General features: G+C 41.6%; 1 protein-coding gene and 1 long non-coding RNA gene across 7 annotated transcripts in view; one reads left to right on the top strand and one right to left on the bottom strand.

Annotated features, from left to right (window-relative positions):
- ARHGEF7 (Rho guanine nucleotide exchange factor 7) overlaps positions 1-19,425 on the top strand; it is a 123,917-nt gene that overhangs the window by 22,763 nt on the left and 81,729 nt on the right. For 2 of the 6 annotated variants that reach the window (XM_081129386.1, XM_081129389.1), the window contains exon 2: positions 6,855-6,941. The exons of 2 other annotated variants lie outside the window; for them this stretch is intronic. In XM_081129386.1, coding sequence (XP_080985512.1) covers positions 6,855-6,941 — 87 coding nt within the window. Of the gene's footprint in view, positions 1-6,611; positions 6,701-6,854; positions 6,942-19,425 lie in introns of those variants that run through there. 2 more of the 6 variants (XM_081129388.1, XM_081129387.1) reach the window with 2 other exon arrangements.
- LOC308553434 lies at positions 727-6,566 on the bottom strand. Its single transcript, XR_013998247.1, has 3 exons — positions 6,305-6,566; positions 5,965-6,117; positions 727-3,177 (listed from the first exon to the last, which is right to left on the bottom strand). It is a non-coding gene; the product is annotated as an uncharacterized lncRNA (long non-coding RNA).

Raw genomic sequence — 19,425 nt, 5'->3', positions numbered from 1 at the left:
CCTTCCTTGCCAACACTTGATATTGTCAGCCTTTTCCATCTTATTCATTCTGGTGGGTGTGTAGTGTTATCTGTGGTTTTAATTTGCATTTCCCTGATGACTAATGATGTTGAACACCTTTTTCATGTGCTCACTTACTGTTCATATAGCTTCTTTAGCGAAATAAGGGGGAGTTTTAAATATCTTCTTTTGTACTGTCGTATCCCACATGTATTTTTTTCCTCCTGTAGTTTCACCCATGATCTCAGTTGCCCTTAATTGCTCACCACCCTTTAAAACACCATGGACTTCTTGAATGTCACACCTTTGAAAATGCAGTTGCCATCTGCCTCTTCACCATTTTAGCCCCAACTTCGATGTCACCTTTTGGGTTGGGTAAGCCTCTGCCCTTGCCCTATGTCTCTAGAATTTCTTTTCTTTGTGCTTCCACGGTGCTAAGTGCACATCTTTGTGGTTGTATTTGCCATGTTGTGTGCAGTTCTTCCCTGCCTCACTGAGGGCAGGGACCTTGCCTCCCTCTTTTTCTCATTCACTGTGCTTATGACATGAGCTGGCATGGAGTCTCTGCCCAACATTGTGACTTAATTTATTATTCATTTGGTCCTCCCAGCAGCTCTGTGAGAAAGGCTAACATGCCAGCCTTAAACTGGGGATCAGGGCATGGACCCAGAGGGGTCAGTTACTTGTCGAAGGTCAGCATGTATGTTACAAAGTCAAGGACGATTTACTGTGAAGTTTTGAGTTTTTTATTTTACATTACAGTTTTCCAAACAGGTATGTTGTTTTGAGGTACAGTGTTCATTGAACTAGCTAGCTGCATGTACCTATGTACATGATGACTTTTGAAGGCATAGGACAGTTTAAGGCAATCCATTTCTAGATCAACTTGCATAATCACTTACCTAAAATTGACTAGCCTATGATCAAGGAGGGCATCATGCTGGTTCAGCTGTCCCACCTCCCCTTTCACAATGGCCTTTCTCCCACTGCACATAAAAGGGCAGACCATTCACCCATTTGTTGTCTTTCCTGAGGTACACTGCTGTAACACAGAAAACCTCCAGGCCTTGTAACAAAGGAACAATTAGAAATATCCATGGTGTTGAGAAATGAATAAATTTAGGGATTTCTACTTCTTAGCTTTCACAAAATTGCAGGGGACCCTAATCAAATGGTTAACTGATGATTTAAAATTTTTAAAATTTATGATGGATTATATCTGGACTTTGGCTGTGTAACTCAGATTTCAAAGAATCAAGTTACATCATAAAACTCCTTCCATTTCAACATACAAGTTTCCTCTGCTGTCCAAAAGTAGAGCATTCCTGTGAAACCTTTGGTCAGCTGAAATGCATCAAGTGAAGAAATGATTACCCTAGGACACATCTTGCTAATGGATGCACAAAATAAATCAAGATAAAGCACAGATGCTCACAGACACAGTTCAAAGCTATGGTGGCATGCTGCTGAGATGTTGAGTGTAGTTCCAGGGAAGGAGCTTGGCATTTCCACTCTTGCTGCTCTGGGTGCGAGCTGCTTGTACAAGAGCTTGCTACAGAACAAATGCTGATGATATTTTTGCTTCTTTTTGTAAAAGCGAAAACCCTCTTGGGATTTCTTTCAGTTAGTAAAAACAGGTACTAAGGTAGGTGTTTCGTAAAGCAAAGTAGTGTAAAGCAAATTTTTGAAAAGTGGGGGAAACCTGTACTTACTTTTACAAAAAAGGTTACTCAGTATTGGAATTAAAAAAACCCCAAGATAGGAATAGAACTGATGCTGGACCATATCGCTTTCTAGCAATATGTAATAGTCATTCATGGATAAATGAACTAATTAAAAAACCCTTATACATCTCATTAAGATATACATGCCCAAATAAAAATTTGTATTTTATATTTAATAATTTTCATTAAAAACTATAATGTTTCCATTGTTTGTGTAATCATCATAGTTGTGTTAACTCAATTTAGAAGAAAAGTAACAATTAGATCTTTATGGCTAAATAATCTTAGAGTCAATTCTTATTACTTGTGGTAGTTATTTCTGCAGAGTCACTGCAAATACTAAATTAGTAACTACTGAGCCATTGTTCCTGGGAAAATACAGGGTTAGTTTCTTTGAGACTCTGGTCCCAACATTTCATCAACCAATCAATAAATAATCTTGTTTTAGTTATATTTCTATTTAATGACAGATATTTCTTACAAATAATGACATGCAGTATTTCTTTACAATAAAACACTATTTCAGTCACAGCATTATATAACATAGTCTACTGTAATGGTCCTAGTTTAACTTTCTTGCTCAGTAATACACAGTACACATATACAGTGCTCACATACACACACACAGTAAATATGTGTGCTGTATAGTATAGTAATGCAAGAAAGCCCTGAAAAAAGCATTAAGCAAAGTTTAAACATTTAAAATTTTATGAACACATTAACTAAAACCTTGCTGTTGATGGAGATGTGGGATGTGTGATGGGGCAGTACACAGTGGGTTAAACCTCTTGACCTTGACTTGCCCAATGAAAACGGAGGGAGAGTGGGGGAACTTACTTGGCAGACAGGAAAGGCATCCATGAGGGTAGGATGTGAGATCTGGCAGTTCTACCTCAGTTTGGTTTCCACAACTTGATGGTATCAGCAACAGTCCCTCCCAAACTGGATTGAAAATTTGCTTCAGCCCTGTCTGCTTGGCTTTTCACCTCAAATCTTTAAGTGTCTTGGCAGAAGGGACAAATGCAGTGGACTTTAGGGGCTTAAATGTGAGGCCGTGTTCAAGCATAGGGTCACATTCTTCCATGTCATTGAAAATTTTTTCCAGAGCAGAATTTCATTCTGCTATTTTGGCTGCTGTGAGAGGGATGATTCTTGGAGTTTTAGGCTGACTTTTATCACCATCCTCATCATTGCTGAATCCAGTGCCATGTTTTACTATTTCTTCCAGGTCTCTGTTGGTGGGTTCTATTTTTTTTTCAAGATTTCCTCCACATCTTTTTCATTCAAGTCATTGAAACCTTCTCCACTTATTTGCTGTGCAATATGCATTATGCTTTTGACACTGCACTTTACATTTTCTGTAACACCTTCAAAGCCTTCAAAAGTTTTCATGCAGTCTGGCCTAACATTTCCCCAACAGTTATTTTTTTTTAATTTTAATTTTTAAATACGTCTTTGTTGATTTCAGAGAGATGAGGGGGAAAGAGAGAGAAAAAGAGAGAGAGAGATACATCAATGATGAGAGGGTCATGATTGATTGGCTGCCTCCTGCAAGCCCTTGAATGGGGATTGAACCTGCAACCTGGGCATGTGCCTTTACTGGGAATCGAACTGCGATCTCCTGGATCCTAGGTCGATGCTCAACTGCTGAGCCATGCCCGGCTGGGCTTCCCAACAGTTATTGATAGTAGCTTGCTTGATGCTGTCCTAATATAATCAATAACATTGTGAGTAGTGATGGACTTCCAGTAGTCCATTATGGTGGTCTCCTCATTGGCATCAAGAACCTCAAAAACACTGCTATAAAGCTCCCTGGTATTGTGAGCCTTGAGAGCTTTTATTGTGCCCTAAGTAAGGGAATGGATGAGAGATGCAGTATTTGAGGGCATGAAGAGAAATTCTGTGTCGGGGTGGGCATTTTAGAATTCTTCATGACAATAAACTGGAGCATTATCCAAAATTAACAAAACCCTGAAGGCAAAGTTTTTGCCATGGAGATAGCATTCAGCTTCTGGGATGAAGCAGTTGTGGAACCAATCCCAAAATATTTCAGACTCCATCCATGCTTTTTTGTTTCACCTCCAATGAACTGACTGGCATATGGTTCAAGTTTTTTCTTTGCCAGTGCTTGTGGGTTTTGTGCTGTGTACCATTAGGGGTTTGCACTTAAAGTCGCCCCTGGCATTGGCACATAATAGCAAGATTGCCGGGTGTTTGCATGATTTAAAGCCAGGGGCTTTGGAAGCCATTTGTATTACATAGGTTCGTTTCCCAACATTTTTATAAAACAAGCCTGTCTCATCAGCATTGAAAACCTCCCTTTTCATGTATAATGCTCAGCAGATATTTTGAAAATTCTTCTGCAGCCTTCTGATCTGAAGGACCTGCTTTGCTTGCAAATTTAATATTTTTCATGTGGTATCACCTTTTGTGAGCCAGCCTGCACTAGCTGAGAAAGGTTTAACATTTTCTTGATCCTGGGTAACATGATTGTATATTTCTTTGTCCTTTAGCCTCACAACAACACTATCCACTACACTCTTTTTATTGGTTGTCATCTCATGAATCCACAAATTTAGCTGCTTTTCCATCTTTTCCATAGCTGCATCATGCACTATGGATGTTAATTTAGCACTTTCCAGAGCAGCCTCATATACAGGTTAGTGAATCTCCTCTTCCTTTTCATGGATATAACCTACTGTTGATTCATTAACATTGAATTCACAGCCAACAGTACTATAACTCAGGCCTGAATGAAGCTTATCTAACAAGTATTTTCTCTGTACGGCACATTACAGACTTCATGCGAGTAGGAACAGTAGGCAGTGCTTTAGTACTACTATGTTTGGGGGCCATTTAAAACAGTAAAATCAACATAAAGCACAAAAATGTGAAAAATGTGACACTAGTAGACTGTGGAAAGGACATCTGCTTATATTATGAGTTAAAACAAGATGGTGCAGAGCATGGCCTTGTTCAGCTGGGAATGTGTGCATAAAGTAATTCAAATTTTTTGCTGTTATGCACACGTCCATAAATGACTGAGAAAGTATCATAGGTACTGATTTTGGGGTTACACATACATTTTATCTAGTAGGCCAAGTTGCAAATAAAGAATTAGTGAATGAGGATTAACTGTATTTGTATGGGTCTCTTGCAAAAACTGTGATCAGTAACATTTTCAAGCATAAATATGTATCACTTTATTTTTGTTTGATTTTTAAATCTTCATCTGAGGATATTTTTTCCATTGCTTTTCAGAGAGAGTGGAAGGGAGAGAGAGAGAAAGAGAAACATCAATGTGAGAGAGACACATGCCTCCTGCACTTGCCCCAACCAGGGCCGGGAATCAAGCCTGCAACCAAGGTATGTGCCCTTGGCTAGAATCAAACCCAAGACCCTTCAGTCCGCAGGTGGATGCTGTAACCACTGAGCCAAACCGGCTAGGGCAATATATATCACTTTAGAATACAATTTTTGTGGGGGAAGTGGAAAGGAAATGAATTAAAGGAGAAAGAAATTAATGTGAAATTTTTGACTTTTAAAGAAAAACATGTGCGTAAGTTTTTTTCTAGATGGAGAATGGGTATTATAGCTATTGTATTTTCTATTGGATGTTTTTTAAAAATGTTTGTTTAGTTTTAAAATGTCATCAGGGTGTCAGAAATTAATACTTTGCAACTATTTAACATTAAGAAGACTTTGGATGTTAACTACACATTTGGTACATAGATTTTCAAAATTCTTTTAGGGAGAGGAGCAAAATGAATTAAGAGGGAGCTTTGATTTTGCTGTTCTATTCTACAGTCTACAAAAACAAATGTTCATTTTGGAGGGAAATATATTGGCACTTTCTTCAAAGAATTTTTAAATTGTAGGGGAAGAAAAATCTCATTTCCTTTCATTTCACACCTCGCAGTGTGCTGGTTTTGTTTTGATTTGTAATTGTAAAAGACCTGAGCACTTTGAGTTGAAACCACAGAGATACCTAATGGGATGTCCTGATTTCCCCCTAGAAGACAGTACAAAAAGGCCTTGAGTGTCCTCAAAAAATGCTAGAAATTTGGATGATGATTTAGTGTAACTACCAAAACTTAAAGTCTTCATATACAGTTCAGAACACCACAACAAAAAGCTCTTCTGATGTCTCTGGCTTCTCCCTTGACTGTTTTGTGTAACTGGTGCTGTTCCTGGTTTCCTTCATGTTTCTTGCCTTGGGAGACTGTCAGTAATTACTTACATGTGTGCCTGGTGGCCCTCACAGTTCTACCTAGGACCAAGGATCAGGCAGTCCGCAGGAGCCCGCCTCGCTGCTCTTCACCTGTGGTGGAGGCTGCATTCGCCACTATTTCTCCCCAGGCTATTTTGGTTAATCGTTCATGAAGCACATGGTCTGTATTTGGGAAAAGAAACATTGCGCTGTAATTCCAACCTGCATAATTTATGTTGCAAATTATTTTAAACCATGCATTAGAATGCAAACTCCACTCTCCCCCGAGTCCCGGGCGGGGAAGAACTGAAGAAACACAAGGTTCTTCCCAGCCCGTTGGGGCTGCTCAAGCCACCGAGGCCGAGCTCACCCGGGCTGCTCCGGGCCTGGCGGGCTGCGTCCCAGGGGCTGCGTCTGAAGTGCAGCACCAGGTGTCTGGAGGGCGCGCGTGGGCCGGGCCAGGTGGGCCGAGTCTGTGGATGGGCACCGGGCGCCGGGAGGAGGTGGCTGCGCGGGGGCTGGGCCAGGTGGGCCCAGTCGGAGGATGCGGACCAGGTACCGAGAAGAGGAGGCCGCGCGTGGGGCCAGGTGGGCCGCGTGTGCGAGGTCCAGGTGCAGGACCGGAAGAGGGCGCGCGGGGGCCCGTCCGGGGCTCGGTCTGAAGACGTCACTTCCGGCTCCCGTGCAGTTCCTGGTGAGGGCAGGGGCCTGAGATTGGTGCAGCCCGGAGGAAGGAAAGAGGGTGAGGAGCGGCAGTGGCTGAGCGGTGAGCGCCGGGGGCGGCCGGGGGCGCTGCGGGCCGCCGGGTTCGCCCGCCCGGAATCGCCCTCCGGAGCCTCCCGCCGGGGCCGCCGCGGGTTCGCCTCGGGGCGCGCCCGCGGCCTGCCCGCTTTGCTCAGCGTCTGTGCTCTGTATTGCAGGTTTACCCGGAGCCCCGGAGCGAGAGCGAGTGCCTGAGCAACATCCGCGAGTTTCTGCGAGGCTGCGGGGCCTCCCTGCGCCTGGAGGTGAGCGGGTGGGGACGCGCGGCTGGCGGAGCAGGTGTCGCGGGCGTTGGCAGGAGCTCGGGGGACCCCTGGGTCGGCGAGAGGCTGCCGGGGTCACGGCCCGGAGCCAGGGCACCCGGAGACCCGGCGCGCGGGCTGCTCGGGGGTGTGAACGCGGTCCCAGGGCGGGGAGGAGCCACTGTGCGGAGCCCGAAACTTTGCTCTCTGTCTGCAATGAGGAAAAGTGGTTCCAGTAGCTTGTGGTGCAGGTGATACACATTTTCGACAACTGCGTGTCACGGTGCGATCTGATGCCTTGGCGCTTGCCTCAGCTTCGCTGCTTTTAGGGCTTCTCCGACGACCGCATCCAGGCCTGGGTCAGCGCGCCAGAATCCCCAGGAGGTAATGAGGCAAAGCCAGGCAGAAATAAAATGGGCCCCAAGTTCTTGTGTGTTTTCTTTCCAGAAATTAGGTGGTTTGTACTCTCACATTTGGTGTTTAGTTTGGAGACATACTAACTTATGTCTTGGTTAGCACACTGGACGGTGTGTCTTTTTCATGTTGCTTAAGGTTTTTTCACTAAATACAGCTTTTCAGGGGAAGCTGCAAACTTCTCTTTTTCATCTTATTTTAACATGTGATTTGTCTTAATCTTGAGGTAGTGCTTTAGATCCAGAAATCTAGCTTTTTACTTCAGAATTAAAGACTGATGTGACTGTAGTTAGTTCTGTGCTTAAATCTTGTATTTTTTGCCTTCTCTACCACACGCTTAGCCTTTGTTTCCTTATCTGAAAAGTGAGTGTGATACTGAACTCTTAGATAACTGTGAAAGCATCTCTGACAGAACCTGTTATGTAAGATGCACCCATAAAGATTTTCTTAGTGAAGGACAAACTCTTAGTGTAGGTTTCTTGGGGAAAAAAGCTAGAAGTCATTCACTATGAGGGGAGGTTATAAGGAAAGCTTATCTGTTATTTGAAATCACACACGTAGGGATTCATAGAGATCAAAATATTGTTTTTATGAATGATTGTAAATGGAGATATTTTATTGTTGGGAGTGTTTGATGACTGCGAGGAAATCATGTACAGATAAGTGAGGATGCTTAGTGGAGATTCTAAAGACATGGGCTGTTGTTTCAGAAGGGCCTTTTCCTCCGCTGGATGGGCTTTATTGTTTTATCATTGAATTTCCTTATTGGGCTGTCATGATCTGTTTTGCTTGTAGCAATTTTTGCTTTTTCTTAACCTTTGTTGTGGAATTTTATTATCCTCTTCAAACTAATGAGTTTTGTTTATAGTAAATTTGAAACTCAGTTTGCACATTAAGGTTATAATCTGATAACTTTAGTGAAAGATGTTTTAAGAAATGAGTTTTAAAAAAAGGTAAGTGTTAAAACCCCTTATCCTTAGTTTTCCCAAGGTTGCTGTTGAAATGTCATGTAGTGACTCTTTTTTATAACTGAGAGTTTATTTAAAGATATTTTAGAAAAGAGTTTGTTTACTAACATATCCTAAGCATCTACAGCAGTGCTTGGCACATAGTAGACCTTCAATGAATATTTGTAATTGATTGAGTAGCTTGAAGTTTAGTTGATAGCAAATTTTTATTTTTTAAGGTAAAGGGAAATGATGAATTATTTCATGCTGTTTTTAAAGAGTAAATACTACTTTCATTAAACTTAAAATAGAAGCATATTTTGTTAGCATTCTATCAAGGGTCATTTGTAAGTCACACTTTTAAAAGTCCTAATTACATTAGAGATAATAAAAATAAAAAAGCAATAAAAAACCTCATAAATTGTTTGTCACTCAGATTTTTATGAACTTACCCTGAAAGAGGAGTTTGTATGGATCAAACAGGTATCTAGGCTTGTTCTCATCTGTGGTTTGAAGGGACAGGCCTGTTCCTAGAAGATGGCCTTGCACTTGGACCACAGTGCAGCAGTTTCCCAGTGATTTTATTTTCCTTCACGTCTTTTTTGGTCATTTATTTAATTTTTTTCTATCACCGTTTACCCCTCCATACCCTCTTCCACCTCCACCCCCTACCCCCTAGTGATTTTAAAGAAAAATATGTTGAAAGGGAGTGAGGAGGGAAGGACCTTGACACTTTTGAAATGCATTCTAGGTTTTACACATATTTTCACACAATTCTGGAAGACAAGAAACCTTTTGAAATTACACAAAACTTAAAACTGACCACATGAATTGTAGATTAGTTTTTGTATAGTTATGAGTGTCAAGGTGCTTTTTTCCAGGGGTTTGTTTAGACTGATTTCTTTGTAACAGACTGTCTGTTTTTGGTATGTGCATTTGCTTGTTTACCACCATTTTAAACTATCCTAAGATTTTTTTAAAGGAAAAGAGGAGCTGAGCATCATGATTACTTTATTAGTTAATTCATTGCATACACGTATCTTAATTAGCTGTAGAAAATCAGGTATTATCCCCCAATGAGTTGTTCTTATTATCAAAGGAGTTTTAATTTTAAAGGAATATTGTACAGTTTGTGTTTATTGTTAGGACAGTGCAGGAAAGAGAGAAATGTAAGAAAAAAACAAAGTTTTTGCCCGGCCAGGCGTGGCTCAGCCGTTCAGCTTTGACCTAGGATCCAGGTAATCGGGATTTGATTCCCCGTCAGGGCACATGCCCGGGTTGCGGGCTTGATCCCCAGTCGGGGGTGTGCAGAAGGCAGCCGATCAATGACTCTCTCATCATTGATGTTTCTCTCTCTCTCTCTCTCTCTCCCTCTCTCTCTCTCTCTCTCCCTCCCTCTCTCTCTCTCTCTCTCCCTCTCTCCCTCTCCCTCTCCCTCTCCCTCCCTCCCTCCCTCTCTCTCCCCCTCCCCCTCTCTCCTTTCCTCTCTCTGAAATCAATACAGATATATTTAAAAAAAAAAAGTTTTATAATGCTACATCTAGAGATAACCGGTGTTAAAATTATGGTTTCAGTCTTTTTTTCTCCCTTTACATATATGTAAATATATTTTAAATTAACCATGACAACATAGCACACATAATGTTTTTGTAAATGCTTTAGCTTAATGTCGTGTGAATGTTAGATATTTGTCTACTTATTTTTAAAAGGGTGTTTCATAGTTCCTAGTGGTAATTCTCATTTTTGGATATAGAAGTTATTTCTGATTTTTCACTAGTATAAACATTGAACTGTGCGATGGAACATTTCTGTAAAAAATCCTTCATCATTGATTACCTTTTAAGAAGAAATTCCCTGATAGGGCACTGCTAGGTCAAAAGTAGGAGCTTTTAAAGGTTTTGAACACCTCCTGCCAAATTGTTTCCAGAGACATTTTTATCAATGTGCCTTTGCTCAGTACCAGTATATGAGAGCACTCCTTTCCAGTCCTGTGACTGGCTGTACCTGGTATGTTTTCTCGTTCATCCAGGAAGGTGGAAGCCTCTTTGGATAAACATTTTGTTTTTTTTTCCTTGTATTGACAGTGCCTGTATTCCTAGGTACATGGTAAACTAAGGCAAATGTGAGGCACTCAAGATTTCCTGCATTGGACTTTTGAAAGAGGATGTGAAAGAAAAGCTGCTAGAATAGAAAATAAAAGTTGAAAACCTCAGACATTTGCAATTATCGTCCAGTTTTCTCACAAGTAACCTCTAGTTTGGTGCTGGCCGGAGGTGTTCTGCGGCTGTTCTGTACAAGTGGGAACTCTGGCTAGAAGTGCTTCTTGAGACTGCAAAGGTGATGATTTCTCTTTGTGTGAGAGTGATAATATTTTCACTTTAAATTGAGAGAGTACGGAAAGGTGTTCAGGTGGGCTCTCCAGTATTGTAATCAGCTGGGCTGATTTAGTGATTTAGGGTGAGGTTTTGGGAAAGAAATTCCCTTATGTGTTCCTAAAACACTTCTTCGCTGTGTATTTCTGAAGGACAAACTCTTTTATTTATGATACTTATTTGTGCTAATGTTCAATTCTCTTCTAGATTTTTAGCCAAGGTGATGACTGAGATTTCATCCAAAAGAATATTATTATTATTTTTAAAATATGTCTTTATTGATTTCAGAGAGAGGAAGGGAGAGGGAGAGAGAGAGATTGAAACAATCAATGATGATAGAGTCATTGATCGGCTGCAGCCCGCAACCTGGGCATGTGCCCTGACCAGGAATTGAACCCCAATCTCCTGGATCCTAGGTTGATGCTCAACTGCTGAGCCACGCCTGGCTGGGCCAAAAGAATATTTTAAAATACTATTGATAAAGCTTAGCCCTGGGTGGTGTTGCTCAGTGGTTAGAGCGTCAGCCTGCACACTGATTCTGTCAAGGGCAAGTACCTGGGTTATAGGTTCTATAAGGCAACCAATTGATGTGTCTCTTTCACATTGATGTCCCCCTCCTTCTCTCCTCCTCGCCCCCTCTCCCCCTCCCCCTCCCCCTCTCCCCCTCCTCCTTTTCCCCTCCCCTTCCCTTTCTCTCTCCCTCCCTCTTTCTCCCTCCCACCCCCACTCTCTAAAAATCAATGGAAAAAATATCCTTGGGTGAGGATAACAAAAAAATAAAAAATATAGTAATTAACACATGCTTGTGTAGAAAATTAAAACTTGTTGACACAGGCTTAAGAATTAATTGTTAAAAATATGTTTTTATTAATTTTAGAGTGAGGAAGGGAGAGGGAGAGAGAGAAACATCAGTGAGAGAGGCTGCCTCCTGCATGCCTCTTACTGGGGATGGAGTCTACATCCTGGGCATGTGCCATGATCTGGAATTGAACCAGAGACCTCTTGGTGCATGGACAATGCTCAACCAACTGAGCCACACTGGCTAGGGCAAAGAATTTTAATAAAGACAAAAGTGTATCTATGGTCTTTTCCCTAGGGATGGGATGCCCCACCCAAGTGTTACCTTCATTTTAGATTTAGATAGATAAACTGTATACTGCAGCTTTGTATCGAGGGTGTTTGAGGCCACACAGCAGTCTTGCTTCTTAGCTAGTCATCTTCTGTATTGATTCAGTGGTAAGCTGGAAATGCTAGGTAATGGCATAGTATTTATCGATTGACTTATTGAATAAACTTTTGAAGTCAGTTTATTTATGCCTTTACCAGAACTTGCCTTTTAAAGAAGTTGAGATAAGTTATATAATTTAGAAAGGGTCATTTGAGAGGTGAAAAGGGTATTCTCTGAACATTTTGTAGGTACTTAAAAGCAAAGAAAGCCAAACTCTGCTCAGATACTGTAATTGTATTTTAATTTTTCCTGGCAAAAAGTGTCTAAGTTGATTCTGTCTTATATCTTCTTTATTTCTTTATCAAACTGTCTTGTAGGGTGAGCATTTGGTCACTTCTGTCTCTAGTCTGCTTTTCCAGTGTAGATAACTAGACCTTCCCCTCCATTTCAGATCTTTGGGTGCCTCATTGTCTAGATCAACACTATTCAATAGAAATATAATGCAAGCCACATTTGTAATTTAAAAATTTCCAATAACTTAAAAAGTAAAAAGAAACAAGTTAATTTTAATAATGCATTCTCTTTAACCTACTGTATCTATCCATAATGATGTTCTTTCAATGTGTAGTTAATATAAAAGTTTTAATGAGCTTATTACTTTGTTTTTTCATATTAAGTTTCTAAAATCTGGTATGTATTTGTCACACTCACAGCGTATCTCAACTGTGGATTAGCAACATTTCAAGTGCTCAACAGCTCATGTGGCAAGTTGCCCAACATTGGACAGTGAAAGTGTAGATCATTGAAGAGGCTGGAGAAATACAGTCATCTTTAAAATTAAATGGGAGTAATATTTGTTGAGTACAAATTATGTTCCTAGGCATTTCATATGTACTATTTTGTTTAATTCTCCCAAATACCCTGTAAAGAAGATGTCGCTTTTCCCATTTTGCAGTTGTGATTGAAACTTTAGCTGGTTAAGAGGTCCCAGCTCTTAGCCGAGATACTAAGAGTCAGGATTTGAACTTGGATCCCGTGGCTCCACAGACTGGGCTCTTCCAAGCATGCTGCCACCTGGAGTTGAGGTAGTTGAACTATTTAATGATTGTAAGGCAGTACTGTTAGCCTGACTCCTAACAAGAACCATAGGTAAGTTCTCAGGAGAATTCAGCTGGTGGCAGGGCTGGCCTTGGGAGTGTGTGACCCTTGTAGTCAGTCTCACAGGGCCCTGCACTTGGTTTAATGCTCTGCTGTCCCCGTCTGAAATTCTTAAGACTTACTGAACAAGGAGCTCTGCATTTTCCATTTGTGCTGGACCATGCAAATTGTGTAGTTGGTTCAGCCTGGTGGCATTTTACTTAGAGGTGTATAATAGATAACAAGAATAAACAGCATTTTCTGAGTGCTCATTATGTCCTGGATCCTGTTTTAAATGTGTATTAAATGCAGTTTTAAGCAGCTCTATTAGGTTGTATCATTATTATCCCCAAGCTGTGATTAGAAAACTAAGGCACTAGGAAGTAGGGCACCTGCCCAAGATCGAGAACATCCCACTGTCCCACCTCACCAGAGGACTCCTGAACAGTGAAGACCCTGAGAAACTTCCCGAAGAGGCACAGGAATAGAGTAATTTGGAATTAAGTGTAAAAAAGGGAAAAGTGAAGATGGCTCACATATTTTAAGCTCCTATCATCTGTTGTGTTAATAAGGCTAAAGCCCAGGCAGGCTGGGTAAGCCTAATAAACTGTGTTCCTGATCCCAGGCAAGAGGAGGTGGAGGAACAAGAATAACACATGATACAGTGTCTCAGTCCACACCCATGCCCCTGTGAGAGCGCTTCCTCTGCTAGGAACCAAGATAGTATCTTTTGTGCACTAAAAATTGTGAAAGCTCCCCAGGCTGCTACCATTCCATCTGCCTGTCAGTAGTAATGACAGGAGATAATACAGACTCAGGGTTTTGTTTTTATAAAGGACCCTTTTGAGAAAGCCATCCTCTGGTGTTGGGATGAAAAGAGGGTGGGAAGTAGGAGCCAGTGTGCATTTCCCAGTGGGAGAACTTCAGGTTTCAGGGGAGAAAGGGGCTCTTGGAAGAATTGGAGAGCATCTTCTCCTCTGTGTCTAACTCTCCAGTGCCTCCACAAAGGGGACTCAGCTAGAGCTGAGCATCAGGCCAGATATTTGTATGGTTTCTGCAAAACCAGGATTGTAGTATTGAATGAAACTCCTACCTACCTCCTCCACTAGCTACTGGTTTAGTAACAGGACCTAGCCCATGATTCTAATTTTCCTTATTAAGGCCCTTGATGTGGGACTCAGATACTTCAGGTCAGGCCTCCTTGGGTAACCATTGTAAGTCGTTTCAATGCAGCTGGTCAGGCTCACCTAAGAGCTGTATAACTCGAATCTCAATTAGTTATTCAGCAAGTTCTGGCATTATTTAACACACCCAGTAAAATAGTGAGGCTATTTTGTCACCATGAGAAGACGACCTTTGGGCTAGAGGCATAGGACTTAGAGGAGGACATCAAGGACATGTCATCAGGTTGCATTTGAAAACTTCTTTTATTCAAGTAAGTTGTGTATGTAGCATACTCCAAGGCTTAGAAGGAAACAGCTTCTACCTGTCCTACACTACTAGAAGCAAACTTAACATTTGGCTCTTTCTCTTGGTCTTTACTTTGGTAATAATTCCACCTGCTGTGTATCTCCTCATGTAGTGCTGCCACCTGTGGGGTAGCCCATGTAGCCTCCAGCCCATTGTCTTGCCATCCTGCCTGTCCCTGATCCCCATCATTCAGGGGTTGTGCCCAGGAGCCTTGCCATAGTGGGTGGGACTTCTCATGACTTGAACCCTGTCCACTTCTTCTGGCCCTCCCCTGTGCTCTTTCTTGGACTTTCTATTCCATGTATGTCAGGCTATTTGAGGTGCCCAGTAGTATTTGTTAATTGTTTAATTTTATAAATAGTGGCTTGTGGTCTATGCCAGCTGCTGTTCTGGTGGCTTCACGTGTATTAACTTGTTTAAACCTTGTAATGACTTTCACTTTAGAAGAGAAACTGAGCTAGAGAGGCTTAGGAACAGAGCGACGGTTAGTTACTCAGCTACTGAGTGGTGAGGCCAGGTTCAAACAGGGAGTCGGGCTGTGCCTGCATCTACCATGGGGGCCATTCCTGATTCCCATCCTGTCTCTGTGCCAGGAGCCCCTTCTTGAGGTGGCCAGATGCATGGTTTTTCTCTTTCAAGCTGGCTAACCTCATCTCTGCTGCCACTTCCAAGGTCTTTCAGACGGATTTTGCTGTTTGCCTCTGCCTGTGGCACCTTCAACACAGCATCATTACTTGTACCTGTGTCTCCCTGGTCTGCTCCTTGAGGGCAGATTCTGTGTTTTTGTTTAATATTTGAGTTTTTAGTGTCTCAGTTAACAGGCACTAAATAGATATTTGTTGAATTGGTAACAACTCTGTGGGGTGCCCCATCTAGACCATTGGTAAAGGTGCTCAGCATGTCTGTAGAGTCCCATCCGTTCTCTTAACAATTCAGCCTTTTCTCCCCACCTCCCACCTCCATTCACATTTTTACTCTTCTTTCTCATCACTCCTTAAACTTTTGTCTTATTCTTTCATGGCCTTCCTTCATGAACTACTTCTAGCTAAAATATAACTGAAAAAGTAGCCTTTTCTCATTTTATGAAGTAGGTGTCTGCTGATCCTAATAAACAAGGGTTAGCTTGAGAGGCAGGGCAGCTAGTTGTGCTGTGTAGCCTGACTGTAGTTGAGAAGTTGTTATGGGTCCTGACTCTTCTTGGTGATGGCCTACCTTTGGCAGAGCACAGTGGGAGACAGCCTCAGGGCCTGGCAGTTCCAGTTTTAGAATGAGGAAGGACCTTGAGCCTGGTTAGAAAACTGATTTTGGCAAATTTCTCTAGTTCTGGTACAAGAGAAACTGAGGATGTCCTATAGAGAGCAGCAGTGGAACAGAAGCTCTGTGCAGCCTCTTTCCCTCAGGCCTCCTTGGGGGTGATGTGCTGCAAAATGTCCAGAGCTTCCTTGGATTCCTTACACAGGGACAGGAAATTTCTGGAGTCTCCAATGTGGGAGACCGTAGGAGAATCTGGGGGAAGGAGGGCATCATTTGTACACTGAAGAAATCCATGTGTGACTGTTATCAACCTGTTGTCTCTCTATGCGGGAAGGGGCCCAGAATCTTTCTTCTGTTACAAATGGGTCACAGCCTGTTGGTGGTTTTGGAAACAGCTCAGGTAGAGATATTTGATCCAGGTGAGCTATGTCAGGTGTTGGATATGATTAATTCTGCATGGGTGTGGAGTGCAAGGAGGGTCACGTTCACTGAGGAGAAGGGAGGGCCTGCCTGTGCTAGACTCTACAGCCAGTGGTGTGCTTGCAATTGTCACTTTAGGCACTGCCGCTGCTCTGTGCTGGCTTGTCTGGGCTGGCTCAGCTGACCACATGGGGATGTCTGGGTGTGCATGGGAAGGTCTCTCACTGACCTCAGATGCATCATCAGAGTGAGGGAAAGAAGTGTGTGTTTGTGTATGAAACATGCATTATTTTGAGGATTATTATATCACGTGCATTTTTCATTTTGCAATTAGACAAGGATGTCTAGTGTTGGCCAGTTGGTGGGGAAAATTCTTTATTAAGGGTCCATGTTCTTATATTCCAATAAGGACTTGTGAAAAATGAAATAATGTCAGTCATGACTGATGAGAGAGAACAGTATGAATCTGGAACTCGTGCGCATGTGCGGTCATGACTGCCTGTTCCTCTGTCTACAGAAAATTCTAGTCACTTGGTGTTTTGCCTTTTGACCTCATTTTCCCTCTACTTCCTATTTATCACTTTTTTAAAGTCTAGTAAAACAGGCTTCTTTGAATATCTTTAAGTCATCCCTTTTTTATTTTCACTTAAAAACAAATCAAGAAAATCCCAGTTGGTCTTGTGCGAAGGATAAATTCTCCCTCACCCCTCTTTTTCCTGAAAGGTAGTTGTCCTGAAGCAGTTTGTATCCCTTAAGAATTCCTTTAAGTCCTAGGAACCAGGAAGGACAGGTTCCCGTGGATAACTACAAAACAAAATCCAAGGCTTTTCAGGTCTTATTTAGATGTGAAGTCTGCATTGAGTATGTTTTAAAAAATATTTCTAACCAGAATATTTTGATCTAATTTTATTAGTCTATATTGGGTGTTTTCTCTGTTAGCTTAGAGTAATTAACTGGTCCTTGAGTTGAGAAATGATATGATGTTACTTCCTGTGACCATTAGTATTTCCCACTTTGACGCTAATGGAGTGTGTACACTTGCTCTTCAGGGAAGATTTATAGGTTAGAATGGATAGTATCCTCTTGGATTGCAGAGCATGGAGCTTCTAATATACTGATTCCAGGGTCCCCTTGGAGAGTTTCTTATTTAATTAGTTTGGTGTTTAAGCTGACCCAGCTGGGTCATTAAAATTAGGGTGTGGTGAGGTCAGGAGAGATCTGGCTGGGAGAGGGAACAGCATGACTTTCCCATGCTTGAAGAGCCAAGAATCCAGCTTAGGCAAGGCAGAGAGGAAAGCACACTTTCCTCTAGCCTATTCATGGCAAAACTAGGCCAGCCCATCTGTGGTGGGAATTTGAGGGAAATCCACGTGGCAGTGATTGAGATCTTGAAGAAGTGATGTTGGGCCTATTAGAATTGTTCATCTGAATCCTCTTTTATAGGAAAGGTCTATGGATGATGAGTGAAATGCTTTTATTTTCTACTTAAAAGAGGGGCTGGGGTGGTGAGGGGATGCTAGAGAGAGCCTCATAATATGCCCCCCGCCCTTTATCGTATTTTGAAAAATTTATAGTTAACAAAGTTTGGAAAACTAGTGTAAACCCCCTGTTCCTTCACTTAGATCACCGTATAGACACTTTTGCCCCTTTGTTCTCTGAGTGTTGTGACACATTTGTATTTTGTTAACCATTTAAACCACGTGGTAGACCTCATGATGCTTGCCTTTGAATACTTAGCATGTATATTTTTAAAATGAGAACATTCTCCTACATAAACCAAGGTACTGTTGGCACATCTAAGAACTTTTTTGTTGTCTTAGTAATACTATGTCAGATATAGTCCAGATTCACACTTGCCCAGTGGTCTCCAAGTGACCATTGTAGCTTTTTTTCTTTAATGTAGTCTCCAAACAAGGATCATGCATTGCGTTTGGTTTGTCATGTCTTGTTAGTCTCTCTCATTTCCAGAAGAGTTCCTCCACCTTTATCATTTATGACTGATGGTTTTGAGGCATACAGGGTTGTTATGTAAATATCCCACAGTCTGGACAGGATCTGATCTAGGTTAAATGTTTTAGGTAAGAATTCTACACAAGTGATGTTCTGTATTCCCATGGGTCATATCAGAACGAGCTTACTGTCAACACACTCCATATTGCCAGTGCTAAGTTCCCTCACTTAGCTAAGGTGACATTCACCAGACCTCTCCGTTGTAAAGATGCCCTTTCCCTTTGTACTTAGTATGTAATCTGTGGGTGGTCCCCCCAGAAACCTTTCACCTGATCATCCTTCCTGAATTAGTTACTCATGGTGTTAGCCAGATGGTATGAGGCTGCTTTTGTGACCTCAGGCTCTGTTGAGGGTGGTGGTGGGCATCTAAGCCAGAAAGTTGTATGCATTTTGGCATGTGAAAGAGAAGATGTTACTACTTCTGCTTTCAAGAATCTGAAGATTGTGTTTTGTAAACCCAGTTATTTACTTTTGAGCTCTGTATTGCCTTTGTACAAGCTTTCCATCAGCGAGCAACCAATCAGTCTCTGACTCATGCTGAAGCCATGAACTCAGTTTTATCTATGTGGACTTTAGATGTGAATAGTAAAAAAGTTAATTGAAGAGGAAGGAACAAGCAGGGCATTTCCATTGTACTAATCAGAAGAACTGATAAAAATGCAGAAGAGATAGAAATGTAATACTAACTTTAAAAACTTCATACCAGCAGCTTAATAGTAATAGCAACTGCTTACTGAGTGACTCCTAAGTCCTGTAATGCTGTAAGTTAGATGCAGTTAGCCTTGGTGTACACTGGGGGAAAACTGAGATCTAGAGAGGTAAGAAATATGCCTGATATGTGACATTTACTAAGTGGCAGAGTTTGTATTTGAATCAGGATTATGGAGATTCTAGGACTTCTAAATTTAGAATTGAAGATCAACTGAAACAAGGGGATGGTGGCAGTTGGTGGGAGCTCTGTGAAAGGGGAGAGGACAGAGGGAAAATCATGGACCCTCGGACATTTGATCTTTTCAGAAAACTAGGCAGGCCAGTGTCCGTAACAGTCATGCTTTTGAATTCTTAATGTGTTAACTAATTTGCACCATGCTACTGACAAAGAATTTACTTAACATTTAGGATGTTTAATTGTAAACTGTTAGTTTTCTACATATCCCCCATCATTTTGGGTGTGGTGGATAACTCAGTTAAAGCCACTCAGTATAGTGAAGGATTTATAACCTGGAGAATAAAGAAATTAGAGTTAATGGATCATTAGCAACTTTATTAAAAGCTTGAGTAAATTTTATCCTTGT

This window comes from Miniopterus schreibersii (genome assembly GCF_964146895.1).
Source record: "Miniopterus schreibersii genome assembly, chromosome: 2".
Taxonomy (NCBI): Eukaryota; Metazoa; Chordata; class Mammalia; order Chiroptera; family Miniopteridae; genus Miniopterus; species Miniopterus schreibersii.
Note: the sequence above shows the minus strand (reverse complement) of the source record. Positions and strands in the feature narration are given on the sequence as shown.